This window comes from Syngnathus acus, chromosome 9 (genome assembly GCF_901709675.1).
Source record: "Syngnathus acus chromosome 9, fSynAcu1.2, whole genome shotgun sequence".
Classification (NCBI taxonomy): Eukaryota; Metazoa; Chordata; class Actinopteri; order Syngnathiformes; family Syngnathidae; genus Syngnathus; species Syngnathus acus.
In genome coordinates this window covers 5,190,408-5,216,898 of record NC_051094.1, presented here as the reverse complement: position 1 = coordinate 5,216,898, position 26,491 = coordinate 5,190,408, and the positions used below count along the sequence as shown (strand labels likewise).

The following is a 26,491-nucleotide window of genomic DNA, read 5'->3' as shown; positions in this document are numbered from 1 at the left end:
TCGTGACGAGGAAGAGTCCTACAGGGTCAATTGAGCCACATGCAAACGTCTCCTGAGTGGCTCCTGGCATGCGTTCATGCGCCGGCGCAGGTGAGCGAGCGAGAGCACTTGATGACAAGCGAGTTTCCCCCGACTCCGTAGTGTGACGTCGCCCTCTGCAGGTGGGGAGGGAATCAGAGCGGATCTTGCCAAGGTTTTTTTTTTATGTGATGATTGCTCCTCCATACAAAACACAAGAACGTAGATCCAACACACACTCGCATAGCGCGGCAGCGTTGGCCTTTGTATGTCTTCCCGTGATATGCAAACCTGTCAAATTTCATCATTAGAAGACCGAGAGACTTCAGGGGATGTATTTTCAAAAATGTTATTGGAAGGACTATGAAGGACACCTGGGGGGGGGGGGGAGAAAAAAGGCCTCTTTCAACCAAAATGGCTGACGTGTGTGTTTTCAGGCATGAATTCTTGACTTTTTTGTGGGTCACCTCCTGATAGATATGCTTACCTCATTTCAAGTTGCTAAATCAAGCGAGGTTTTGAAGTTGACTTTTGAAATACTCTTAGTTATAATGCCAACATATCCAAGTTACAACAAGACATCAGACTTCCTTTTTTTTTCACACATGACTTCATGAGTGTTTTTTTTGTGGGCCTACTTATGATCGACCTGTTTACCACGTTTCACATTGCAAAGTCCAACAGGCTACGGCGATGAATTTACAAAAGCTGAGCCTGAGGCTGTTTTGAAAAGGCCTCATAGCACTTTTGTATTGCTTCTCAAATGATTCAATTGCAGTCAACAAACCAATTACAGCTTGATGACGATGATCAAATCCGAAACAGGCTCCTTTACCACTCTAAATGAGAGCATGCAGCGTTTTTATACTTTGGGCAGGTTCCCATTGCAACATTGATCGCCATGGCGACAAAGTCCACATCAGGGTGGCTGCCACCTGAAAATTGTGCAGATGTGCTTCGCTAGTTGTACCCTTTTGCTTCAACCAACGAACCAATAAGGATGTAAAAATATCATTGGGTGCTCGCGTTCGGGCCCTGTGAGGATGCAGTTGAAATCTGATTACTTAAAAAAAAAAAAGATGAGAACATTCCCTTGCTAATACCATACTACTCATTTTGTTTGACATGGCAACACATGGAGGCTTAAATCTGAGTGGACAGAGAAAACTATTGGGACTATATTCACATAATGTCAAAGTTTCCACTTTTGCTTGTAAAAAGTTTGGTAGATAGTGTTTTGACCAACAAACAAATTGTGTGCGGTATCATACACACGATGCCATTGTTTGCCAGCAGAAGCCCTGCCCTCCTCCACATCCCCCTTTTACCTTCTCTCTGTCACGAGACAATCCCCGCAGATTCACCCTTCACAGCTCGCAGCGTCGCAGCCTCTCAGCCACGCTTGACATTCCCGGGAAAAAGCTCGCGGGACGGCTCAAGCCGAGCATCCGCCTGTGCCAACCCCCGTACAAACGCGTAAAGAACCCCCCGCCCCCCGCTGATGACCTCACGCTGTTCACGCGAGAAGGAAGGACAGGGGAGGAAGGCGGTGCCCGTTTCGAGCTCGTTAACCTTCTTAAAGTGTCGTCACGCAAGTAGGAAAAGTTGATCGTACAAAGATGTGATCTAATAGAATATTTCTAGACAACCCCCCCCCAAAAAAAATCCCATACTTCAACTCATTCACTCCCATTGACGGCTATAGACGTCAAACATCTATTCTAATTGTGTTGGCAGTGAATGAGTTAATATTGATTAAACTACGAGTGATCGATGTCCCTTGTCCCGCACCGCCAGATTCTTGTAGTGACGTGTATTCTGTCCAAGGTGAAAATGTTGGCAACTCTCCCTTCCGGTGGAAACGTTCGAGAGTTTGAAAAAGTGTCCATTTATTCTCTTGAATGTTCACGTGGAAGGTTTGTTTGAATTCAGCGTGTTGTCTTGGGTAGCTTCTGGAATCGATAAACAAATTCAAATAAACATAATAGACTCTGCGATGACATTAAATAAACAGTTTATACATCGGGGTGCCGCTTTCTCGCCGCCGCGTCCCCCCAGTAAAAGTAAAACTAATCACCAAAGAGCGTTAGTCAATCTGTTTTTATTAGCGACGCGCACGCATACAAAGTGCCCCGGCCGGGATAACGATTTGAACAAACATCCAATTTGCCGGGCGGATTACCCGCGAGGCCTCGCTGGGAGGAGGTGGGAGGTGACACATCAGCGAGATGCTAATAAAAAAATTCCACATGCGCACACACACACACGGCCGTAAATATTAATTCTCCACAGAAGCCCGTTGCGACTGGCAACTTAATTACACTAATTTCACTGTGATTGTGCCCCACAGGAGTGCAAAAACCCAAACGCACACACGCATAAATACACAAAGGCGAGCACATGCATAAGTGTTCTTTGGGCCAAATGCTGAATTAAGGATATTGTCATCGCCGATCATTTCCCCTGCTAGGACCGACGGCACCAATTAGCCGTTGCAGCTAATCATCGAGTCCCTGTCCCTGATGTCATCTTTGCCTTTGCCATTTTGCTCTCCTTCTTTCTTCAGTACAAAAAAAAAAAAGTAGCATAAGGTTAGCTAAACCCACACCGAGAATTTGGCAAAAACTTCCAAAAATCGCAAGTCCCGGTTGAAGGTAACTGTCAAAAAGAATTAGGCCTTGCGTACCTGCGAGCACAACATCTTTTTGCCTCGAAGCCTGCTCGCTTATTGCTGAAAAAGGGCTTCGAGTTTGTCACGAACACTCTTTAGCAACCATCGATGCACCATAGTTACACCACCAATAGGAGATAACGTCCTGCTTCTACAAACCGATACCAATAACCAATGTTTTTTTTCTGTGTGTGTGTTTTTGTTTGTATCTGTCCATATGTATAATATACTCAATGTCTTTGGTCTTTTAAAAATTCTAAATTTCAAATAAGACCTGAAAGTGCATCACTGACCATAACGCAAGGAGCAAAGCTAAAGCTAGCGAGACTTGCGAGCCCACATTCATTGTCTCCTAGGCAAGGTTCACTGTTTCCTTGTTTCTGTTCCACTGCCCAAACATGGTTTGGAAAGCCTCGCAGATCACCGTTGCTGTGTGTGACAACTTTCAGGAAGGCAGTGTCGTCTTTTGCGTGTTCTCGTTTAGCCGTTCAGCATAGTCCCACGGGAGCCCGTCTATCAGAGAACAAACGTTTAAGCGACATTATGGAGATTCAATGAAATTATTTTTTGAAAACACCTAACTACAAAAATATTTTTAGTAAAAATAAAATCTAATAAAAAAACAATTCTAAAAACATTTCCAAAATACAAATGAAATACATAAAAAAGACAAAAATTTACCAACAAATGAAAATACAATATATAATCGTTAAACTGCAAAAAAAAATTGGAAAAATGAAACTGTAAAAATGTGCAATGGCGGCACACAGTTGTGAATAAAAAGTGTACGTGTAAAAAAGCTAAAAGATGGTAGCGCGTGTGCTTGTAAACAGAGGCAGACGGGCAGATGGAGACGGCGAGCGAGCGAACGGCAAATAGTGTCGCGTCGGCGTCGGGGATGATGGCGCGGAAGCGAGCGGGACAGCGCTTGTTTGGACAGATGGCTGCTGTGTGCTAATTACAGACTGAGCGCTTGACACTGTGAACACAATCAAAGTGGAAAGTGACGCACGCACGCTCACACAATCGCAGAGTGCGCGTTCGCGTGGAAACAATGCCAGAGGACAACAAAGTCACGCAAGCCGTTTGTGTGCGTGTTCTCCTCCATTGTGGAGGCTAACGAGCTTTGTGTCGCTATTAAAACCTACTTTGCAGATTTATTTACATTCGCATTAACGTCCCACGTGCTCGCACGTCAACCACAAGTTGGAGTCTGGCGTGCAATATACAGTACGCCGAATGCTCAGGGGTACTTCATGGACAGAAACTGAGAGAGACGTTGTTTCACTAGCCTAATAGTAGTCAGCTACGTCGTCGTTCTCGTTGGGGGAAAAAATCCACAGCAACGATATGGACAACAACTTTGAATTTGTAAGCAAGCAATGTGATTTCTTAATATTGTGGCAGAAAGTAAAATATGACAATGGCAACTATGCTCATCAGCGACATCAGGTTTAACCGTCTTCCGTCTGTCCATCCATCCATCCTTCCATCCATCCATCCATCCATCCATCCATTTTCTGGACCGCTTTTCCTCTCTAAGGCCGCGGGCATGCTGGAGCCTATTCCAGCAGTCTTCGGGCAAGTAGGCGGGGAACACCCTGAACTGGTCGCCAGTCATTCACAGGACATAGACAGACGGACAACCATCCGCACTCACACCTCGGGGCAATTTGGAGTGCTCAATCGGCCTACCAAGCATGTTTTTGGGATGCGGGAAGAAACTGGAGTGCCCGGGGAATGAGTCAGACGTGCTAAGCAGTGCTCCACCGCGCCGCCCTGTTTCTAATATTATTTTCCTTATTTTATTTTTGTAATTTAACGATTATTTAGCATATCATTTAGTTTCTTTTTTTTTCTTCATCATATCCACATTTTACTCTGGGTCTTTCAATTTCAAATCGGCAGTTATTTTGAAAATTACAATTTATTCTAACATAAATAAAGTATATATTTTTAATATTACCAACATGCATTTTCTATATTTTCATTTTGATGAATGTATTTATTGGCTTACTTGTGTGATTTTATTATTTTAAAGAATTATTGTACATGCTGTGGTTGGACAGTTTACCAAAAGTGCCGAGGTTATAATGTCATGCTAGCTACGTAGATTTCCAACGTAGCTAGCACCAGAAGTTGGCGAAAAACTTTGCAGTTAAAACTTGCGGTTTCCAAATAACTCAAGGCTTCTTTAGTGTGTTACTTTCTTGGGGGGCTGATTATTTGTCATCATTTGCCAGCAGCAGCAAAGTCATCGCTAATCCTCCAGCAAAGAACGCTTAAACCACCGCAGCTGTGGCCGTCAAGCTGCCACCTCTAAGAGCGCCCAGAACAAAAACGTATAGTCAGACTGACGGTTCGAGTTTGTTTAAAAATGTTCAACTTCCTTAGCTAGAGCTTTCTAAAGGAGGAGTTTCAAAAATAAAGATAGGTAGGTAGACAGAGAGATAGAGACGCACACAGGTAAGAGCCATTTGGCTTGTATCAGCTTGTCAAAAACAAAAGACAATAATAACAAAGGGCATGTGTTATTACATGTGTGATGGATTGTGTGCGTGCTTGTGTGTGTGTGTGTGCGTGCACGTGTGTGATAGTGCGTGCGTGTTGGGGATGCTACAGTCATTTCCAGCTAAATTCACAGCCAAGTGCATCCCTGAGGCATCCGTGCGCGTGCACATGTACACACACACAAACACGCACACGCTTAGACGACAAACAAAATGTCCTATCCCAGGAGTATATGTTTCCTGTTGAGTAGGATTAGACAAATCTGAAGACACAGACACGCACGTGTGCGCATGCACACACACACACACACACACAGACACTCACACACACACACACGCACGCACGCACGCACGCACGCACACCTTTTCTGAATATTCATAGCAAGCTGTTGCACTCCTGGCCTGGATCAAAATGTGAGCTTGTGCGTGCTTGTGTATGTATGACATAAACTAGAAATCAAACATCAAAGTCATTATTCTCCCTCAATCTCACCTCACTACTCAGTAGAAACACACACACACACACCACACACACACACACACACACACATACATACAAAAATAAAGATGATAGTATTAGAAGCAGCTCTTATTACAACACTCAAGTACAAAGTTCAGCATTTGTTGTTAGCATTTGCGTGGACAAACCACGGCTGGCATGAGAACTTCTGTTCAACTGTCAAATCCTTGTTCCTGCTCATGTCGACTTTTTCCTTTCAAAACAAAGCAGATTTCGCACGGTGCCAACGCATCTATCTGATGAACAGAATTGACACTGGCAATGTGATGTCATTTTCAGTCAATAGCAAGTGTCAAAATGGCCTCCCCCTGAGATGGGCTGAAACTTGCTGCTTCACTCATATTCCACAAATTCTATCTCAATCCGAATGCCGCGTTTAGACGAGTACCGGGGCGGCAACATGTTCGGACTTTTCCTTTGAACGTAAAATAAGAAGTGCTGTAATGACAAAATGGTAAAGTCAGTAATAAGAATCGGCAGACTCATTTGACTAAATGAAAAATCACTCCTTTATTGTGCGTTATTGTTATGAAGTTTGAGAAGAAACGATCCGAGCTTGGTAAACAAAAGGTCCCGAGAGAGGTGACGCACGTTCATATCGCAGGCGGTCGATGGGTGAGGTGAAAATCTTCCCACAATGCTGAGCGGATTAATATGGCTGACTTATTTAGCCGTGTGCGCGCGAGCTAATGATTTCTGAGGCTCATTTAGGGAAAACTCCCACAAGAGGGTTCGCGGGTGTTATTATCACTTATGGATTCAATTCTTATTAGCACGCTGTCTGTTTTCAAATCACAAGCACAGATTTTTATCTTTGGGATGCCCAATAAAGTATGCACACTGTGATGGGTGTGATTTTTTTTCTTTAGCATGCTCAAAGTATGCACACCCATTACGTTTTGGCAAAGCCTTGATTCGAAAACACTGGAAAAAAAGAAACTTTGCATCATGTCATGAAAATGATGTCACGGGGGAGTTGACTAATTGGGCCAGCGTTGGACGTTTTCACTTTTGGGGTGTTGCTAGCAGTTTAGACGTTCATGCCAAAGGTAAAACAAAAAAAAAGCTGTCGAAATTTTTTCTTGTTATCCCATGAAAACAATATTGGTGATACACTTTCAATTTTACAAATAAAATGGATCATTTTATTCCAAAGCTATTGTCTGTGAATTAAAGACATATTTGTAATGGCATTTCCCTCTGTAAAACAAATTAACATTAAAAAAGCTGAAAATGTTAGAAATGCATTTCCAATCTATGATGAAGATTTTTAATAGCTAAAAGTAAATGTAAACTGAGTGTATTATTTAACGAGATGGATTTGCTGTGAACTACTGTCCAGTTGTATTTTCTCTGCAAGATAATTACAAACCAATTCTAAGATTAAACACAATGAAATAGAAAAAAAATATCAAAAATATAATCAAGCATTAAAATGCACATGTTTAAAAATGTAATAATACTCGCTGAGTTTTGAATGATTCTTTTGGAGATACTTTCATTACGTTAATATCGCAACAAAATCAATACCTTCATTTTAAATCATTTGCACAAATACAGAAATAGATTAAGACATGAATACAATTACAATTATTTCATTATTTTATTTTCATCCCTCTCTGATAGTCAATCAAAACATTGAGGGTATTGGATGTGTTTAGAATGTGTACCTAATGAAGTGACCGATGAGTATGTGGACAAAATGAGAGGTCACGCAAGGACAGACCACACAAGCGTGTGCGTGTGTGCGTAAACTGGCAACTCTATTTATGCACGTGCGTTTGTTTGCACAGTACCAAGCAAATTTGGAGTGCGTGTCTGTTTAGTTGAGTCAGTGGGTCAATAGTAAGAGTGGAATGGAAGCTCCACTTATATCTCTGGGTGCGCGCGCGGCTGTGCGCGTGGATCGATGTGTTAGCACGCTAATGGAGTACGAGCGTGGGAAAGATTAAAGTAAGTAAGACGAAGTCAAGAAGTAGAGCCGAGCTGGCTGAGGATTTGATTTCATCAAGGACGGACGTCTTGTTTGAATAGATACGTTGAAAATAAACAGACGGGCTCAGACGTCCAAAGTTCTCTCGCTGACAAGCTGCTGCAGCGCAGGTAAAATCATATTAGCAAACATATGTAGTTTGACATCTCAATCCAGAAGAGTTATCGTCAAAAATGGGAAAAAAAAGTTTCCGTCCAAGTGAGCCAAATAACCAGCTGGCTTATTAGCCTCGGGACAAAAAAATTGAACCAAGTAAGCCAATCTTGAGATCTTGAGTCTGCAGATAACTGACTAATTGTCTAAGAAGTTCCCTTAATTGAATATAGAATTTCTTGGCACTTGTAACCTGACAACCAACCAACCAACCAACCAACCAACCAACCAACCAACCAACCAACCAACCAACCAACCAACTTTTATAGAACGTCAGTGAATTCTGAATTTCTTAGCATTTGTACAACATTGTTAGCTTGTGCAGCGTAATTAGTTAAGTAGGTAGCTAGCTGATTAACTAGTAAACTAGTGAGCAAACAATCACAAAGCACATTTCTTTCGATGTCATTCTTATTCGTATTTACTGACTGGCTGACTGATTTAGTATCAAACTTACAAATTATCCAACCAAAAACTTCCCTGACAATGTCATTGAAATAGGGATTTTGTCTGCACTTGCAAAGGTGTTCTTAATGAAGCAGTTCTTCTTGTTAGCTTGTGCGACCCGACCCATTTCGATTCAGTTGGATTTAATATTTCAATCCCCGACAGAGAGTGGAAACAGATTTTCGTGCAGGGTATTTTTTTTGGGGGGGGGGGGGGGGGGGGGGTTACCGCCAAGAATCAACTTTGACAGTTTGATAGTTGGCAAAGAGAAAGAACGTGTCGACGCAAACAGGACACAACTCAAGCTGTGACGGTGGGAGTACGAGGTGGCGCGCCCTGCTGAGACATAATCTACAAAAAGAAAGATGTGATTGACACATGGAATTGCTTTTTTATAAAAAGAACAAATGAGAAAAAAAGTGTTGCTGTGGAGTTTTTATAGACATGACTTCCACTCCAATGGTAGCTGTTGCACCATTCACGGCACAGTGGAAAAGATATGCTTGAAATTTAAAAATTAAACCCGAACTTGTGACATTTGTCAGTGCACTCCGGTCTAATATAGAAAACAGCGCGACAAAGAGGTCGACAGTGAAGAAGACGCGCTGGCCATCACTACATTATGAGCTAACTAATCATAGTTACTTAACTCTGTTCTTATCATTATGACATTGTTCGCTAACTAGCTAGCAAACTAACAATCCAGTTGGGCTGTTAGCAATCTAAGCATAAAAATAAAATCACCAAAAGTTGGACAGCAGGCAAACTAATTGAACAAAGGAAAATGTAGAAACTAGCAAACAATCTTTAAAGAAATTTAAAAAACACACACACGAAGGTGCAAACCATTTGCTAGAGAAAGCAAACCGATGAAAATAACAATTTGAATGACTAACTAGCTATTACACTAAAATCGAACGAGCTCCAGTCACAAACTCATTTAGCTACGTATTTTACTAGCACACAAACTAGCTGCAGTTACAAACTCTCTATTGAGATAGAGTAACTCGATCATATCGAGATTTTTATACACTGAACTACATTGTGGCCTCCCCAATCACAACAACAGGATTTGTATGTATTGTTGAGGACATACTTGACTATATGGCTGAAACTGGACTATGTGGTATGAATTCATATTCTAGTGCACAAGCTATCCTGACGACACCGTCTAACAGTATTTGAAAATGAGCAACTCATAGGGATTCACAAAACAGTAAAAGTGGTGACATTGGTATCGTCAATTTGTCTTCCAATGACAGCGTAATAACGGCGCTAATCGAGCCTCTTCAATTCCCACATCCGACCGTGGTGTCATTAGTCGTTATTGTGCAATTTCATACCCCCCAATCTCATAAAGCGCTCAGTCCCATCGCCACACTTTGAACACGTGCTCCTTTAATTTTCCGCCTTCCTAAACAAAATGCAAACATCTCAAAAGTACATATGGAGGGGGAGAAGTTGTTGTTCCTTTGATGAGTGACAGGTGTTAGCGAGCGCCCGCGTTTCGAAAGGTTACCGGGAGTTTCTCAGAGCCCGTTTGAAGGCAAAACCACATGTTGATCAAAATGGCATGCTGGCACGCCTGCGCACACACAAAATATCTCAATTCAGGAAGATATAGAAGGCCAGGACACAAATAGCCGTCACGGACCATTCAGACACGACTTGTGCTCTTATCTAAAAGAATGAAAAAATATCTATGTAAAAGCATCCACTTACAATTAAAGGCATCTTATTAGTTTAGAATTTGAAAATAATTGTGTGTTGTAAATGTAATCATTTTGAACAATGAATGAAATGCAATTGCCATGAATCAAATCAACGTCAAATACATTAAAAAAGAAACACACTCATTAAATCAAGTCTGGTGTCCAACCTTGGTTTTTTTTTTTTTAATTTTGAGAATCGATGATGTCTTGTTTGGTCATTATAAATATTTGGACATTTCAACAACATGCACAAGAACAACATTCATAATATTTATTTCTAAAAGAAAAAATGCATCAGGAAAATACAGGAAATGACTGACACGTCTGCATGGAATGGAAAACCTGTTACGTTTGTATGTTAGACACAATGTGCGCGCTTTTAGTTGTGTTGGCGCGAGTTGCACCTGGTTCATGGAACCAACCGTTCTTAAAAAAAAAAAAAAGTCAAAACTCTGACGCGACAAGTATTTGGCAGTTGCCTATTCGAGTAAATGTGCAAAGTAATCATAAGAATTACAATTTGAGCGACACACTGTCCAACGTGACTTTTTTGTCACCGGCATTTCATAGCAAAAAAAGTCCCGATACGTTTTTTCCGAATCATATTTTTATCAAGCCAACAAGTAAGAATTGATGTTAAAAGCAAATCATTTCTCCGCTTGAAACGGTCAGAATGTTGAACCGTCGATTATTTCATTTTTTATTTTTAATAAGAATAATTGCAGTTCCGATTCAACTGCAAAATTTTAAGCAAATATGACTGATCGCAACCCCCATGCTGCTGAAAAAAGAAAAAAAATTCTAATTCAACCAGAGGGGTTGGTTTTGCAAAAACTAAAATAGAAACTGTCCCAATCTCTCATCAGACCACAACAATAAGAATTCAAGTTCATCATCTCTGTCCAAAGTTCAGTGTGATCTTTGCATCCCACGGTTTCCAGATGTGAAAATGGCAGCTAATAAAAGCAAAGCGCTGATGCTAACGTACCTCTTGGGTTTGCCGCTCTGGGGTTCGTCAGGCAGCTTGACGCCATTGTCTTCTGTTCTCTTTTGCGACCTGCTGGTGGCTCAGAAGTTTTGCAGTTCTGGAATGTTCTTGTAGAGGTCAAGAGAGTCGGGGTTGGAGAAAGCCCCTCGTTGGGACACCTCACCCCCTGCCAGAACCTGCTTGACCGCCACCTCCACCTTCTTCCCGCTCAGCGTGTACTAAAGGACGACAACCACAAATGTCAGGTCGGTTTAGGGATTTTTATTTTGGTTAGTTTTTGCTGCATTTTCAACTCGGATATCCTTGGCTCAAGCTTTCTCTTACCAGCAATACATTTTAATGTGATGGTGACAGTTTGAATTAGTTTTCTCTATTTGGGGCGCCGTGTAAATGTTTAAGTTGAAATGGAATGTGACCAGAGCAAGCGTTTGGTTGTGGACTCACGGGAATGTCGGCGGTCTGCAGCAGGATGGCGGGCACGTGTCGGGCGGAGAGCGCCTTGCGGATGGCCGCCTTCACGTCGGCCACCAGTTGGCCACTGAAGGGCTTCCCCGGCGCCATCTTGAGGAAGAGGATCACCCGCTCCTCGCCGTCGGCGTTGTACTGAGGCACGCACAGGCTGTCTGATACTTCCTCGAAGGCCTCCACTGCGGTGCGCACAAAAAAAAAAAAAAAAAAACACAACTTGACTCTCTCATAGTGGCTAGGAAACGTTAACACACCCCTCCTCAAAGGCCCCAAAAATGAAAGCAGGGTGAATGGTTTTAAAATAAATTAACAACTAATAATTGAATGTGGTTGCACAAGTGAGCACACCCTCTTGGGAATTTACATTCAAACTCATCAGTGAGTCTGCTCACACCTGCCACCGTTTCAAGGGCCTCTGATTCGCTCGTCAATGCTCTCGTAGGTTTTTTGTATATAAAGGTATATAATTCATCTCCCTTTAACGCATTTGTTCCAATTTGAATTCAACGTAGACGTTAATTCCCTCGAGACTCACCGATGTTGTAGATCTCCGAGCTGCCGAAGCGAACGCCGTTGGGATTCAATGTTCCATCACTGCGGAGAAAAAAAGATTTGAAGTTTTTGTTTCAAATACTGTCGAGATTACACTCTTGTCACGACTGACTACCATTATTATGCTTTTATTATTGTTTTGTTTGTTCATTGTTATGTTGTTATGCATTTAACTAATTGAAATTATTTCTTTGACTAAATTCTACCGGGGTTCTTTTCACGTCGGTGCCCGTACAAATTGTGCTTTTCAACATTGTGCTGAATAAGGAAAGACAATAAAAAAAAAAGAAAATCGACAGCGGTTCCATGCAAAAACTCCAGTTGCACGTTTTACTGACCTCCTGCCGAGCATGACGATGCCTCCCGTCTTGGGATTGATTTTGCAGTAGTCGCCATGGGCCCAGACGCCTACAAAGACCAATACAGCGCACAAATGGTCATTCTTGTCAACTGACAAGTCAGATGGCCGAATGAGCCAGTTGGGACCTTTTTGGTTTTAAGTGATTACATTCAGATATTTTTCTATTCTTTTTTTTCCCCTAGATTTTTCTTTTTTAGATTTTTCCAATATTTACCGTAATTTTCGGACTATAAGTCGCACCGGAGTATAAGTCGCACCAGCCATAAAATGCCCAAAAAAGTGAAAAAAACCCATATATATGTATATAAGTCGCTCCTGAGTATAAGTCGCCCCCCCACCCAAACTATGAAAAAAAAACGCGACTTATAGTCCGAAAATTACGGTATGTATTTTTACATTAATTTTCTATCCCCTTCAATATATTTCTGCACTTTGAACATATATATTTCTTTTATATTTGCTTTGAAACAATTACAATTTTTAACAAATATTTCTTTTTCCAACCACTGTTCATATATTTTCCACTATTTATATACAATTTCTTCAAATGCTATTCTTTTTATTAGTGTTTCTTGGATCTAATACTTGATCGTAGTCAACAAAAATGTTTATTCACAGTGTTATTATTCATTCTATATGCACATTTTTAGTATTAGTGTCTTTGCACATTGGTATATTTTGACAAACATAAATTGTGTGCCATTCGTACACTTGGAAAGGATTTTTCAAAATCCCCAAAAAAGCTGTCAAAATTGAAAAGGACCTATCCCACTTTGTACTGACCCGGGAAAGTGGAGAAGTAGGCTTTGTGGTACTTGCAGCTGTTGTCGTCGTTCCAGAAACGCGTGGGCTGGCACGGGATGGGTTTCAAACACACCAGCTCGCCACTTTCTCCCCAAACAGGTTTTCCTACACACACACACACACACACATACACACGCTCGCTGTTACGTCCGATAGTCTCTTCCCGCTCGAGACACTGTTTTTAGTTTCCGTTTGCTTTTTTCTTACAAAAAGTGTCTTTAAATTATCCTTGGGGGGCGCAATCAATGTGTGTGTGGGGGGGGGGGGGCTGGTGTCAGTAAGGGCTTAGATAAAAACTCTTATTAAAACATTGGCTTCTGCTTTCTTTCAGCTGAGTTTACCCTGGGAATGTTCTGCCTAATTACTCTTGGATTAAAATGTCCACTCTGGAGAACCGGTTTGCGATGTTTTGACAGCTCCTTGCCCAAGGTTCTCTTTTCAGGCAGGCAGGCAGGCAGGCAGGCAGGCAGGCAGGCAGGCAGGCAGGCAGGCAGGCAGGCAGGCAGGCAGGCAGGCAGGCAGGCAGGCAGGCAGGCAGGCAGGCAGGCAGGCAGGCAGGCAGGCAGGCAGGCAGGCAGGCAGGCAGGCAGGCAGGCAGGCAGGCAGGCAGGCCCTGGAAACCGTTGTAAGCTTGTTCACCCGTTACGCTCAGTTCTTACCCTCAAAATTCCACGCTTCCACGGCCATGCCCAGGTTTCTTGTCTGGATCTCGCCCCGATACACCGGAACTGTTGGGTTCTGACCCATGAAGCAAGACACAATGTCTGTGCCGCCTGTGGACAGACCAAAACAAACCAAAAAAGTTCTGTTTTATGAGCGACAAAATCTCAAGGAGTAGTTTGGCTCTGCCAGAACCCCGCGAGCATCCAAACGGACCCTATAATGGCAGCAAAATAGCAGACTTTGCGTTTGTTTGAGGTTAAGGCTGCTGGAGACTTTGCTCAAGATTGACAGACAGGTCTAGCAAATTGTGTATGACAGACTTTGAACAAGCCCGGAAAATGGCCAAACATGGCGTCTCCACAACAAAATGGCAGACTTCCTCTTTCGCTTCGATCCCGGTGGGCAGGTCTAAGTCCAATTGTAAAGGACAAACCTATGTTGCCTAAATGACCTTAAAACGGCCACTTCAAACTCCAACGGGACAAGAGCCATTCGACTTTTATGTGGGTCTGCTGAAGACAGACATGGCCACCAAATTTCGTGCAGCCGAGTGAAAATGGCTTTGGGGTCAGATTTCTTCCCCATTTGTCTCTTTGCGCTTTCCAATAATGTGGTGTTCGCATTCATCTCCTTTCTTGCCATTGTTGGTCGTCTACCTGGTATGCATGGCAGGCGGGCAGCCGCCATCATCCATCTTGTTTCTTGCCGGCTTGCTTTCTATCTCTTCTTTGTCTCCTCATCAATCCCTGGGCCTCACTTTTATGATATCGGGCTCTCGTAGCGAACTTTAATGAGATCCCACGGGGGTCGGCAGGAAACTTCTGATTAAACGCGCAAGCTCACGAGTGGGAAGATGCGCAATTATTTCATGATTGTGCCGACTTAGGCGGTCACACAAAGTGTATTTTAGGCACCGTTGCTTTCTTTGGTGTCGCGCGCAGGTGAAAGTGGAGAATATGTCAGATACTCTTGAGCGTATGCCGGAAAGAACTGTTCTCAAGAGCGGACGTCTATTTTTAGCCCACCGCGCTTCTCATGCCAGGGAACTTTTGACGTCCTTGACTGTGACAGAGTTGGCGGTCAGAACCTGAGGCAGAGGCTGAGAAAGACGGGCAGAATTGCTTTGGGGGGTCCAATTGCCGAAAAATACCCCACAAAGGTTTAGACGAGCTGTCGTATTCAGCGCCGTAACCTGGACTTAAACTGGCCACTTGGATCTACCACGGCAAATGTCCTCTTGCTTTTTTTTTTGGTGGGGTCTATTCATGATCTAGCAAAGGTTAAAGAGGCTGAATTGTTAAACACAAGAACAACATGGACGTGGAGCTGAGGGAAAGAGTGACATATGGTGAGTCAGACCATCTTAAATCAGGATGGGGGGGAAGCGAGCAGTCAGTGCTCAAATCCCCCAATGAGAAGCCACGGGGGGCCTCTCATCACCCGCTGAAGTAATCCTCCCTCTCAGGCTTGAACAGAGTCTGTGTTGTCAGGGTGAAATGGGCAAAGGGGTCCCGTGGCATATGTCACAGTGACCACCAGTCGGCCGGCCGCATATGCTGGGATGAATCCACACACACACCCACACTCAGGGGTCAAGGCTAGGTGGGCTGACAGCCAATAGCATGGCATCCTATTGTTGCCCTTGACAACTGGAAAAAGCAAACGGGGCGCGGCTGACTGGTGAAATTGGTGCAAATGCGCATGGTGTGTAAATAAGACCTGTCGCTTAGCAAAACTGGGCAAAATAAAGTTGGCGAGCCTCAAATGGTCACCTCACTCACAATCGAGCGCGCTCAGTGGGAGAGTGGCTTAAAGATGGCCGCTAAATGTCGCCAATTGCAAGTGAGATCCCCTGCTTTTCATCATCCGTGGCAAAAGTTGACCAATCCAACATTTTCTGCCTTCTCAAGCATTCACCGCTAAGCGAGACGCCGCCCCAAGAGAAATGCAAAATGACTGCCTCGCTGGTTCTTTTCACTCATGGCTTCATGAGACTTTTTTCTAAGTCTACACATGACGGACAAGACTAAACACATTGTGCATGCCGCTAAATGAAATTCAGGCGAGGGGCGGAATTGTCAAGAATCCTCTACAATCCGGCGTCAAAAATTGTAAATAACTGAAAACATGCTTTCCTCTACTAGTTGGGGTGAAGGAGAAATCTATTTATGGATGTGCAAAAGCCTTTTACTGTCCGTCTTTTCACGCCTCCTCCACTGAACGTGTGTGTGTGTCAGTCAGTAAATGTTAAACGCTTCAGAGCTCACACAGAGAGACAGATAGCATTCTGCCACCCTGTCAACGCAACAATGGGCTGAAAGGGCCTTCGTGGGTGGCAGTGTGTGCAAAAATGTACATTCTCAATACATTTTCCCCCTTTATGTGTCAATCCTTTTTGTAAGCCGGTGTGTGGGGAACCACTCCAGGGGGAATAAAAGAGAGATTGGGGGGGGGGGAAAAAAAAAAAAAAAGCAACAAATACATTAAAAATCACCCGAGATGGAGCCCAGCAGCACGTCGCTCTTGATGCAGCGGTATACGTAGTCGTAGCTTTGGGGCTTGAGAGGGGAGCCTGTCGACAGGATGGTGTGCAGAGACTGAAGGCTGTGGGTTTCAGCTGCGGAGGATAAAAAAAAAAAGAGAAATTTGATTTTAATTGACAAAAATTCCAAGGGGAAAAATGTAAGATGCACAAGAGTGTACACGATTTACTGGATGACAATTCACATTGTTGTTGTTCAATTGTGTTTCCAAAACCAAAATTATGAAGATGGAAAAAAAAAAACGTGCTTGGTTTCTGTCGTTGTCGATTCGATTCATACATGAGCCTTTAATCGATCCACTGATCCATTTCTTAGGCACGAGACACATGACATTTCAAGACAAATAAATAAATAAAGCTGATATTCAATCGAATAAATCTCAAGAAAAACGACTAAACATGAACAGGCCTGCTTCAAAAATGTACTAAATCAATGTGAATTTGAAAATAATGTGAAAATTTACAAGGTGACAAAATTAATCAAATACTTGACAAGTAAACCAATGAACTATTTTACTAATCGAGTACTCGTTTAGAGCCATTGACTAACTCAAATCCTCTCAACGAGAACGATTCTCTGATTATTGTAGTCTTGAAAGCAGACTGGTTGTCTATCTGTCTTTGTGCAGCGGGCGAGGCACACCCTGAACTGGTCGCCAGTCAATCGCCGGGCACACACAGACAGACAACCATTCACACTCACGCCTAAGCAGAAAAGAACGGGCCAATAGGTATATCTATGCGCTCCAACCAACCAGAGATGTAAAACAGAGGGCGTGCTCTCCTCAAGCTGTGTCAGCAACACACACACACACCGATTCATTAACACACGGCAACAGGCGGCAATTGACAGCAGTCGACAGTGACCCAGGGCCAGTGGATTTGCACTTGAACAATGAGAGCAGATGGACACGCTAACGCTGATGACGGCGAGGGGCTGAGCCGGCTAATGTTCTTTTGGCCGTTTAGGCGGCGGCAGAGCAACAGTTTGCCGTGCTTGACACTCAATCACGGGTATAAAAGGGCCCGTTACGCTTCTTCACACGAGTCGCCGGCTAATTGCTTTTAGTGCTGCGACTCTCCCGAGATGGAAAAGGCGCTCGGTCCGCGCTCATAATGGGAGTCGTGTCGGTGATGATTAGCCACCCCGCTAATCTTACGACCGACCCCCTTCCCCCCTCCCCGCTCCGAAAGCCCGACGCGCCGCCCTCGTTCTCCGCTAACGGCCGCATCGTTGCCTTTGTTTTGGCTGGGGGAGGAAATAAACATAAAATGAAGGAAAATCTGCATAAACCAGACAAATTGGTTACATAAATGGTCGGGGGTGGAATGATTCAACAAAGCCTCTTCACGCTGGCGCGTTGAGTTGCGGTTGATTCAAACAGATTTCATTTCATTTTCCCGTTTGGTGTCAGAAGTGGGATGGCTCGTCCTGTATGGCCAAGTAGAAGCCTTCCCACTTCAATGAGGGAAGCACTCCCCTCATTGAAGCCCACCCCAGGATGAGCATCCTGCTTGCGACACCACAGAAGGCGGGAGTTGCGCGTGGGCGTCACTGACCGGGCTTCAGGTTCCTCTCCTGCAGCACCGACAGCCACTTGGCGCCAGTGCCGAAGATGCTGATGCTGAATAAGAGAAAATGATCGCTGTCAATACTTGAAGCAAATTTACGTTGCAAAGTCAAATGGGTTTCCAAAAACTTTCTGGGAGGACTTCAAGGAAGGGCCGCGAAAACAGTCGGAAATGTTTTTGTAGTCCTTCTTGATCCTCCCCAAAAAACAGACAAATTGCGCTTTTTTTTTTTTTTTGGGAAACTTTTGAGCCTGGCGTCAATCAGCATCCCCCGAAAGAGCCCCATCACCTCACTTCCCGAACGGTGACAGAAACGTACACCGCGGTCAGCAAAAGTGTGGCGCGCTGCAAATGACGCCTTGCCGTCAGCAAGAGAGCGACTCTGCCTTTCTGACGCCCAGGGGAAGCTGCGAGGGCGGGAGATGCGTCAGGTTCGGAAAAAGGAAAACTGCTGACTAACGAGATTGCTTTCAACATGGATTTCTGCATTTATTGGCTCCCGTGAAGCTAGCGAACGGCCCGCTTGCTGCTGCTCTAATCAATTACAACCATGACGGGTTAAAGGAGTGCCTGTGCGGACTTTTTGGCCAGAAATGACCGAGGAGAGGAGCGGCCGCCACAGCACAGAGACAGATAGGTGCTTTTTCCAAACGGAGAGCCTTTTTTTGAAGCAATCGGTGCAGACACATTCCCACATTGCAGTGCCGCAATAGGGGATGATTGGGGGGGAGGGGTGCCGAAGCCCTGCGGGAGAGACTGACAAGAACATTTTTTTTTTTTTACACCGTCGTCCTGCAAAGGGAGGTCGGAGCGTCTAATTGGGGCTAAATCTGTCAGAGTCTCCGAGAGGTTTAAACTCTGAGTGAAGCTCCCCGGCTTTTGATTTGCACTTGCACCGCTCCGCTGGGCTTTTTACGTCCTCTAATTGGCATTTACGACTACTCGCTGTTGCTTTTTGCCCCATGTGCTGATCTCTTAACGTCTACGAATCTTTAACCAAAAAACATACCGGGCGCTCTTTAGGGCGGGAATGTTCGTTCGAGAGCTGTTTAAAGATGAGCCAGGCTCCTTCGGACCTTTTTGAGGGTCGCCCATTGATAAACCTACGTAATCGATTTCGTGTTTCCGAGCGGAAGGAGCTTCGGGGAGCAAACTCCCAACCCGTCGACGGCTCGAATGAAAATGGATTGAACTGAAGTCTCATGGCTCTGTGGCCACGACCCAGGGGACATGCTTCTCATCTTCCTTTTTCTTTTTTTTTTTACTTTAGTGGTTACCGTAGCGATTAAAGCTGCTCCCGGTTGATCGGATGCGACGTTACGCAAGAGAGAGCGGCGTTATCTTTGACTTTATGTGGTTTGCTTGGCGCCAAAGTCGATGGCCCCAATTGGGTTTTTTTGTTTTCTCTTCGTCTTTCTCCGCCCGACGCTCCAGTGAACACGTGCCGGTCACGCCTCGCCTCGTATTTAAACAACACCCGCCCCCGGGTGTGACCGCGTACAAATACTTTGTTACCGAGCTCAACCAGACATTTCAGGTTCTCCATGCTTCACTTTTGTTTCTATTTGGGTTTTTTTTTCTGGTGACTTTTGTTTTTGACTTATTCTTGCTTTGTCTTCTTGTAGACAAACACGGCTTAGGTTTGAGAATAAGGTTTCAAATTAGCGTGTCAACAAGGCTTAGGGCTTCAAACCAGAGTGAAATTTTGGCTAGGATTTCACACCAAGGTTCAAATTAGGGGCTTTGCTAATTAATGTTTCAGACCTGAGTTAGGTTTTCAAATAAAGTTCTCAAGCCTGGGTAACATTTTTGAGCTAGCCACCACGTCAGCTTTAGCGTTAACAATACATCTCAGCTAACATCATTTTTTTGCCGACCACAAATCATTGGAGCCATTCCCGTTCGTTATCTCATTCTCATTTCTTCTTGGTCACATGACTCTACGGCTTCCAGTGCCACTCACCCCAGCGTCTCGGTCAGGTTCCAGAGGACGTTGGGTGTCGGCATGAGGGGCGAGCCATCGTACAGGACCACTGAGGCGCCTACCGCCAGCGACGACACCAGCCAGTTCCACATCATCCAGCCCGTCTGTTGAAATTACACACACGCACACACACGACGCGACAACGCAATCCAGAGGTTGAAAACAGCGCAATGCATCAATGAGGGCCGGTCGTCGTGGCAACCTACCGTGGTGTAGTAGATGATGACATCATTGCTGTTCATGTTGCCGTGGAGAATGTGTTCTTTTAAATGTTGGATTAGGGTGCCCTGAGCGTGCAAAGACACACACACACACACACACACACACACACACACACACACACACAAACACACACACACACCAAACAACGGTTTCATTATTAGAGTTTCAGAAATGTTCGAGAACCACTGTACACTTATTCAGTCTCGCAGAGTACTCGCCGATCCAGAATATCAAAAATACTACAGGATACCTCTAGTATTTTTGAATCCAGAATATCAAAAATACTACAGGTATCGATACCTTACTTACCAGGGTTAGCGTTTCAAATTAGGGTTCTCACCTAGATTTAGCATTTGCTAACCGGGGTTAAGATTTTCAACCAGGGTTAGTGTTTCCAGCTATGGCTTCCAATTAAAGCTTCCAGGCCAGGGTTATGGTTGTAAATCTAATTTGTGATCTCAGCCAGAGTTATTATTTCAAAGTAGCATTTGAAGCTTGGGCTAAAGTTTCAAATTAGGCCTTCAAAATACATTGATCCCGCAGGGCTTCAAATTAAGGTTTCAAGCTAGGTGTAGATTTCAAATGTGGCTTTTAAAACAGTACTAGGCTTCCAATTTTGTCTTTCCATCCGAGTTAGGGTTTGAAGAGAGGATAAGATGAGGAAAGGACTTTGTGGGGCGTTTGCTGAGTGTGCTGATGGAACTTTGCTGCTCTCTGGTGGAAAGTGACAGCAATAGTTTTACACACAATGAGCTGCAACACTTGGAAAGGAGAGCTTAAGTTTCAAGCCAGAGTGATCCATGTTGTTCTTCTCACCCCAGCCGAGTGGACCATGCACTTAGGAGCTCCGGTTGTTCCTGAGGAGTACATGATGAAAAGCGGGTGGCTAAACGGCAGCTGCTCAAACTCCAGCTGGGGGAGATGATCACCATCGCCACGACCGGACGCCAGGAAGTCATCGATAAACACACTGGACGGGACAAGAGAAAAAAATATCTCAGAAATATCAATTAAAAAACACAGGTCATAAAAAATAAATGTTTTTTTTTTTTTACCCGGTATCTGTCAAGCAATGGGAGACTATGGTATAACTTTACTTTGAGGGAGGAAATAAAAAAAGACTCGCTCGTACAATTCTCCAATATTACGCAAAGCATGCTAGCTTCAAGTTATTTGCCATTCCAAGTTGAAGACTAAAAAAAGAGAATTACAAATCAAAAGGATGAAAATGTTCAACCAAAACAAATCAGAATAAAAGCCCCATAAGCTAAATGCTAACATACAATGTTACAATCAGGCTAATGGTAATTAGCATAGATGTCAAAGTGAAAGAAATTAGCATTCATGTCGTATTTGGTGAACATACCTGTTGGGGATTTTGGAGAGGTTAATGTGTTGTTTGTCGCGAGCGTATGGAATCACCACCACCTTCTGCAGGTCAGGAAGGCCTACGGAACACACACACACACACCTTGGGGATTTTTGTTCTTGACGCACAAGCAGAAGCGGGCAATTTTCCCTCAGGATGTAAAAGTGGTACTTCAATTAACTGGGTTTTGACAGACAACTACATTGAAGCTAAAGTGTTTTAGGCTTGACTAAGGCTTTTAAATAAGGATTAAGGCTTAAAATTAGGGTCTCAAGACTGAGTTAGGGTTTTAACAACGGTTAGTGTTTTAAAGCAGAAAGAAGATGGCTACACCTCACGAGTCGGGTAAATGCTTTCAAACCTGGTTTAGGGTGTCTGACAAAAGAGTTAGGATTTTAAAGTAGGGTTTCAAGTTGTAGTTGGGGTTTGCTCCAGGTCAGGATTAGGGCTTCAAGTTGGTGCTCCAAACCTTTGACGACACAGGTGAGCTTCTCCATGTGGTCGTGAGTTTTCCCATTGTAAACCACAGCGGCGACAGACAGCAACAGCTTGGGCTGGATTTGCGAAAACCGGTCCAGAACTCCCTGAAAACACCACAAATACTGGGGGGTAGGGTTTCAAACAAGGCTAAAAGGTCCAAAGTAGGGCTTCATAAAAAGGTTAGACTTCAAATTTGTGTTTCAATCCAGAGTTAGGGTTTTAAACGCACACTAGGGCTTCAAAAAGTAGGATTTCAAGCCAGGGTTTTAAACATGTGTTCGGGTTACAATTTAAAACAAAGGCTAGAGGTTTCAAATCAAGGTAAGGATTTTGATTTCATGCTTGAATGCTTGGATTAGGGTTTTAAACCAGAGCTGGGATTTCAAATTATTTTTCAAGTCAGGGTAAGGGCTTCCAAAAGTAGGCTTTCGTTAATTTGAGCATGGATAATTAATTCAATTAATTACATTATTATTATTATTAAATTATTTAATAACTCATTGAATTAAATTACGTTTCATAAAGTCTGTATGTTTTCTCATCAGAGCAAAAATAAATAAAACCAATAAATACTGGAGCATAATTATCAACTAGAGTAATTGTATGGAACGTTACTTTTTACTTTTATTCAAGTCACAATCGATAGTAACACGAGGAATAGTTTGAGGCGTGAGTCTTCCTCCCCGCGTGTTGCACTTATTGTTCCCGCTATTGTCCAGAGGAGGCGCTATAACACCGTCAAAGACATCCCTCGCGTTTCAAAGCTGAGAGAAACAGCAGGTGCAAAAGGTAGTTGGCAATGTAGTCCTCTGTAGCTTGTTAACGGCCGTATGCTTCATATTATCATGCTACGACACAAAAACAAAAATATTTGCTCACATTGACGCCAAAGTCGACGGAAGTGGAGCTCCAAATGGCTCCAATGCTGGCCGCTGCTAACATGGCTTCCACCGCGTGGATGCCGTTGGGAAGGTAACCTGCGAGCGCACGCGCACATTAATGCAACTGCCTGAAATTCAGAGCAAGGAAAATGAACACAAGACCAAGACGTCGTCACAAATATATTTTCAAGTCATACAAAGCGGCTAAGAAGATAAACTCCAGATCAGTACAGCTTAGCTTCTGTTAGATGGCGCCATCTTGTCCGACCTGACCTTACTTGCGAGCAAAGTGCTGCTGCGTGGAATGAAAATGCCTGCTCTGCCATAACATCTCGTGATTTATTGTCAAGTAATAGAGCAAGGACCCTCGCGAAATGTTTGTGTGCACGTGCGCGCGTGTTAGCTCATCAGCTAAGTGCTCGTCTTCGTAGCAACTGGGAGGAACAAGGACACCGCTGACATGGTTTCATTCATTTCGCTTCATAACATGAGCACCCTTTATCACAAGATTGGTCGCCATTAGCGTAGAAAATGGTCCAGAAAACATTGACAATAAAGATTTCGTAAAACGTATGATCATGGACGTTCAATACCACTCAATGTGTGATTTCTTTTTTTTTTTTACAAATTGTCCTTGAGCTGGTATTGATACTTGGCCCTCTCTAAATAAGCTCAACTAGCATAGTCCTAAATATTTATTAAGGATTACATTTTCCGGGTAAGATGTTAAACCTGGTTATTTTGATAACGGTTGAATATACTTTGATTTTGAATCTAACTGGCTTTCTCATTTGTTGCACAATGACTTGTTTTTTTTCTTCCCCAAACAGAGAATGGACTCAGGGACCGAACCGGGGACGGAAGCCCTTTTCAACGACGAGGACGCGCGGGTATGGAGGGTTGATTATATTATTTAATAAGGACGGACAGTTGAGTGCCCGAGACGGACCGGTAAAATTTGGTGAAGTGCTCATCTCTGATTTTTATCATTCAGAGTAAGATTCTCCTCAGAGTTTCTGAAGATCAACTTCAAATGATGCCTCGTAAATGTGTTGGAGATGGAGGACAGGGTCAATTGTGTTTTTTCGTCAGGTTTTTTTTTTTAGTTTCAGCACTAACATTCCGGCAACTCACCCACAACTCTGTCTCCCGTCTGGACGCCCATCTTTCTCATGGCGGCGGCAAACAATGCCACGTCACGCTTCAACTCCCGAAAGGTGACTTTTACAATCTCCTCGTTAGCCTCGGCTGGAAAGAACGATTCAGTTAGCTTAGCATTCCCGCGACATGAGAGGCCTTCCGTTTTGACGTCGGTTTTGGTGGAGCTTGTGCACCGTAGCAATGAAAAGTCTCCATTTAAACCAATACGACTAATAGTGTTACTGATATTTTATGCAAATATATACTGGAAATGCAAACGAGAGAAGCTGACACAGACGTATCAACTGTTGTTAAACGGGAATTGATCTGATACCAACTACCATCAGGGGCCGGTATTGCCCATAGTAACACAACCATACAGCAAAACAGCGCAGATGTAGGTAACAAGAGGCCGAGAGATGGAACCATAATTACATTAGAGTTCCGCAAGGAGCGCGCTGATGATAGCGCTATCTTTAGCCAGCTCGCATGCGTGCATGTGCAGCGTACTCACTTGCGGCATAAAGAGCCACTTTGTCCTGATCGGCGTGTTTGAGCAGGTTCTCTGCGTAGTTGAGGCGAGCACCTGAAAACCACTCCGGAACGTCCGAAATACGCTTGGATATGTCCACGACCTGCACACAGAGACACGTGTAGCGCAGATTAGCAAAAACAGGCAGATCTATACACTCGCACACACAGAATGTGCACAGCTGCACACAAGAAGGCACACACAACACGCACACAAATGGACACACACATACAGATATATTAAAAAAAGAAAACACACACAAGGAGACACACACACACAGGTTATTTGAAAGTGACACTATGCACCGTCACTAGAGACATTTTCCCGGAAAACTTGTTTTTCTACCAGGTTGTTTTATTTCATGCGGCAAGCAGCAATGGCTGTCACAAGATACTTTAACTTTATAACGATTTGACTTTTTTTACCTGGTGGTATGGTTTGGAGCTAACCACGCCGCAGAAGCTCCACACATTTGCCCAGAAGTCAGCGAAGCAATCCACCGACCACTGGTACAAGTCGCCGTAGTTGACTTGCGGTGAGAGAAAAAAACACGGGTCAAGGAGCAAATCACGCCCACCTCCTCTTTACTCTTGCTAACTGCTAGGTCAAACACGCAAATGCAAAGTGAGATCACTCGCAAAGAGCAACTTCACTCACTACTTGCTGTTGATGTCACAAGGTACATAACAGACCCACAACTATAATTACATTGAGTTTTTTCAGTACCGTAATTTTCGGACTATAAGTCGCACCGGAGTATAAGTCGCACCAGCCATAAAATGCCCAAAAAAGTGAAAAAACCCCATATATATGTATGTAAGTCGCTCCTGAGTATAAGTCGCCCCCCCACCCAAACTATGAAAAAAAACCGCGACTTATAGTCCGAAAATTACGGTACATATAATTGTTAACCCCCAAAGTTCTTGAAAAAGCAGAACCGGTGACAGCAAGACGAGCTTCCTGCAACAGCAACATAGACAGGTGTTTTTATACTATATATTTTATTTTTTCGAGATTTATTTTTTTCAACTATTAATAAATATTGAAAAAAAATCCGTGAAAAGGTGATGGCGACAATTTGGCTCAGGAACGGATGATTCCCAGTTCTTGGTGTTTCTTTTTGTTTTTTTCGAAATTATTTTTGTCAACTATGATTAAATATTGAAAAAAATCCGTGAAAAGGTGAACGCGACAATTTGGCTCAGGAACGGATCATTCCCAGTTCTTGGTGTTTTGTTTTGTACTTATTTATTTATTTCTGTTTGTTTTGCTTTCTTTGTATAAAAGGAAGTTTTTATAAACCGACCGCAATCTGAGAGGGTCGCTTGTCTGTTTTAACTGGGGTTATATTTCCACTAAGCGGCCTTGACGGAGATACACAGCGTCATTGTCACCAGTAATCCCACAACCATGAAAGCAATGGAAACTGAAACCACTACAAAAGCACGCAAACGAGCGCCACCGAACGTGCGACTCACCCAAGTCAAGCCCGTGCTGGCGGTTCACCTGCCGCCTGAACTGGTCCATCCGCGTGTCCCTCTTGGAGTCCGGGTACCACAGCACCTTGTTGTCCACCTCCATAATTGTGTCGCTCTTGTCTTTGGACATGTTGGCGTCCTTTCCCGTCTTCACTTGACGACACGTCGCTCGCTGGCTCGGGTTGGATGCAATAAGCTAAGCTAACAGTCAGCTAGCCAGTTTGAGTCGTCCTTGCGCTCCAGTCCAGTGGGAACCTAGCGCGTATGAGGGGCTGTCAAGGAAGCGAGTCCGGTGGGGCGGGGCAAAAAAAAAGCTGTGATTGCGTAGCCGTGACGTCACGAAGATGGGCGTATCAAATACCATGTGGTGTTCCAGCGACGTTTCGAGTTGAAACTGTGATCCGTGTTTTTTCATTCATCCAATTATATTC

At 43.7% G+C, this 26,491-nt stretch overlaps 1 protein-coding gene across 1 annotated transcript; it reads right to left on the bottom strand.

The window, feature by feature from the left end:
* Window positions 1–10,185: 10,185 nt before the first annotated feature.
* On the bottom strand, window positions 10,186–26,344 carry aacs (acetoacetyl-CoA synthetase). The gene is made up of 18 exons (XM_037258137.1): window positions 26,061–26,344; window positions 25,008–25,111; window positions 24,565–24,685; window positions 24,045–24,158; window positions 22,909–23,006; window positions 22,019–22,133; window positions 21,547–21,628; window positions 20,997–21,150; window positions 20,165–20,245; window positions 19,938–20,062; window positions 17,963–18,027; window positions 16,355–16,477; window positions 13,857–13,970; window positions 13,177–13,302; window positions 12,371–12,440; window positions 12,016–12,074; window positions 11,457–11,659; window positions 10,186–11,230 (listed from the first exon to the last, which is right to left on the bottom strand). The coding sequence occupies exons 1-18, from the start codon at window positions 26,188–26,190 to the stop codon at window positions 11,093–11,095; spliced, it is 2,022 nt and encodes a 673-aa protein (XP_037114032.1). The 5' UTR covers window positions 26,191–26,344; the 3' UTR covers window positions 10,186–11,092.
* Between the last annotated feature and the right edge of the window lie 147 nt (window positions 26,345–26,491).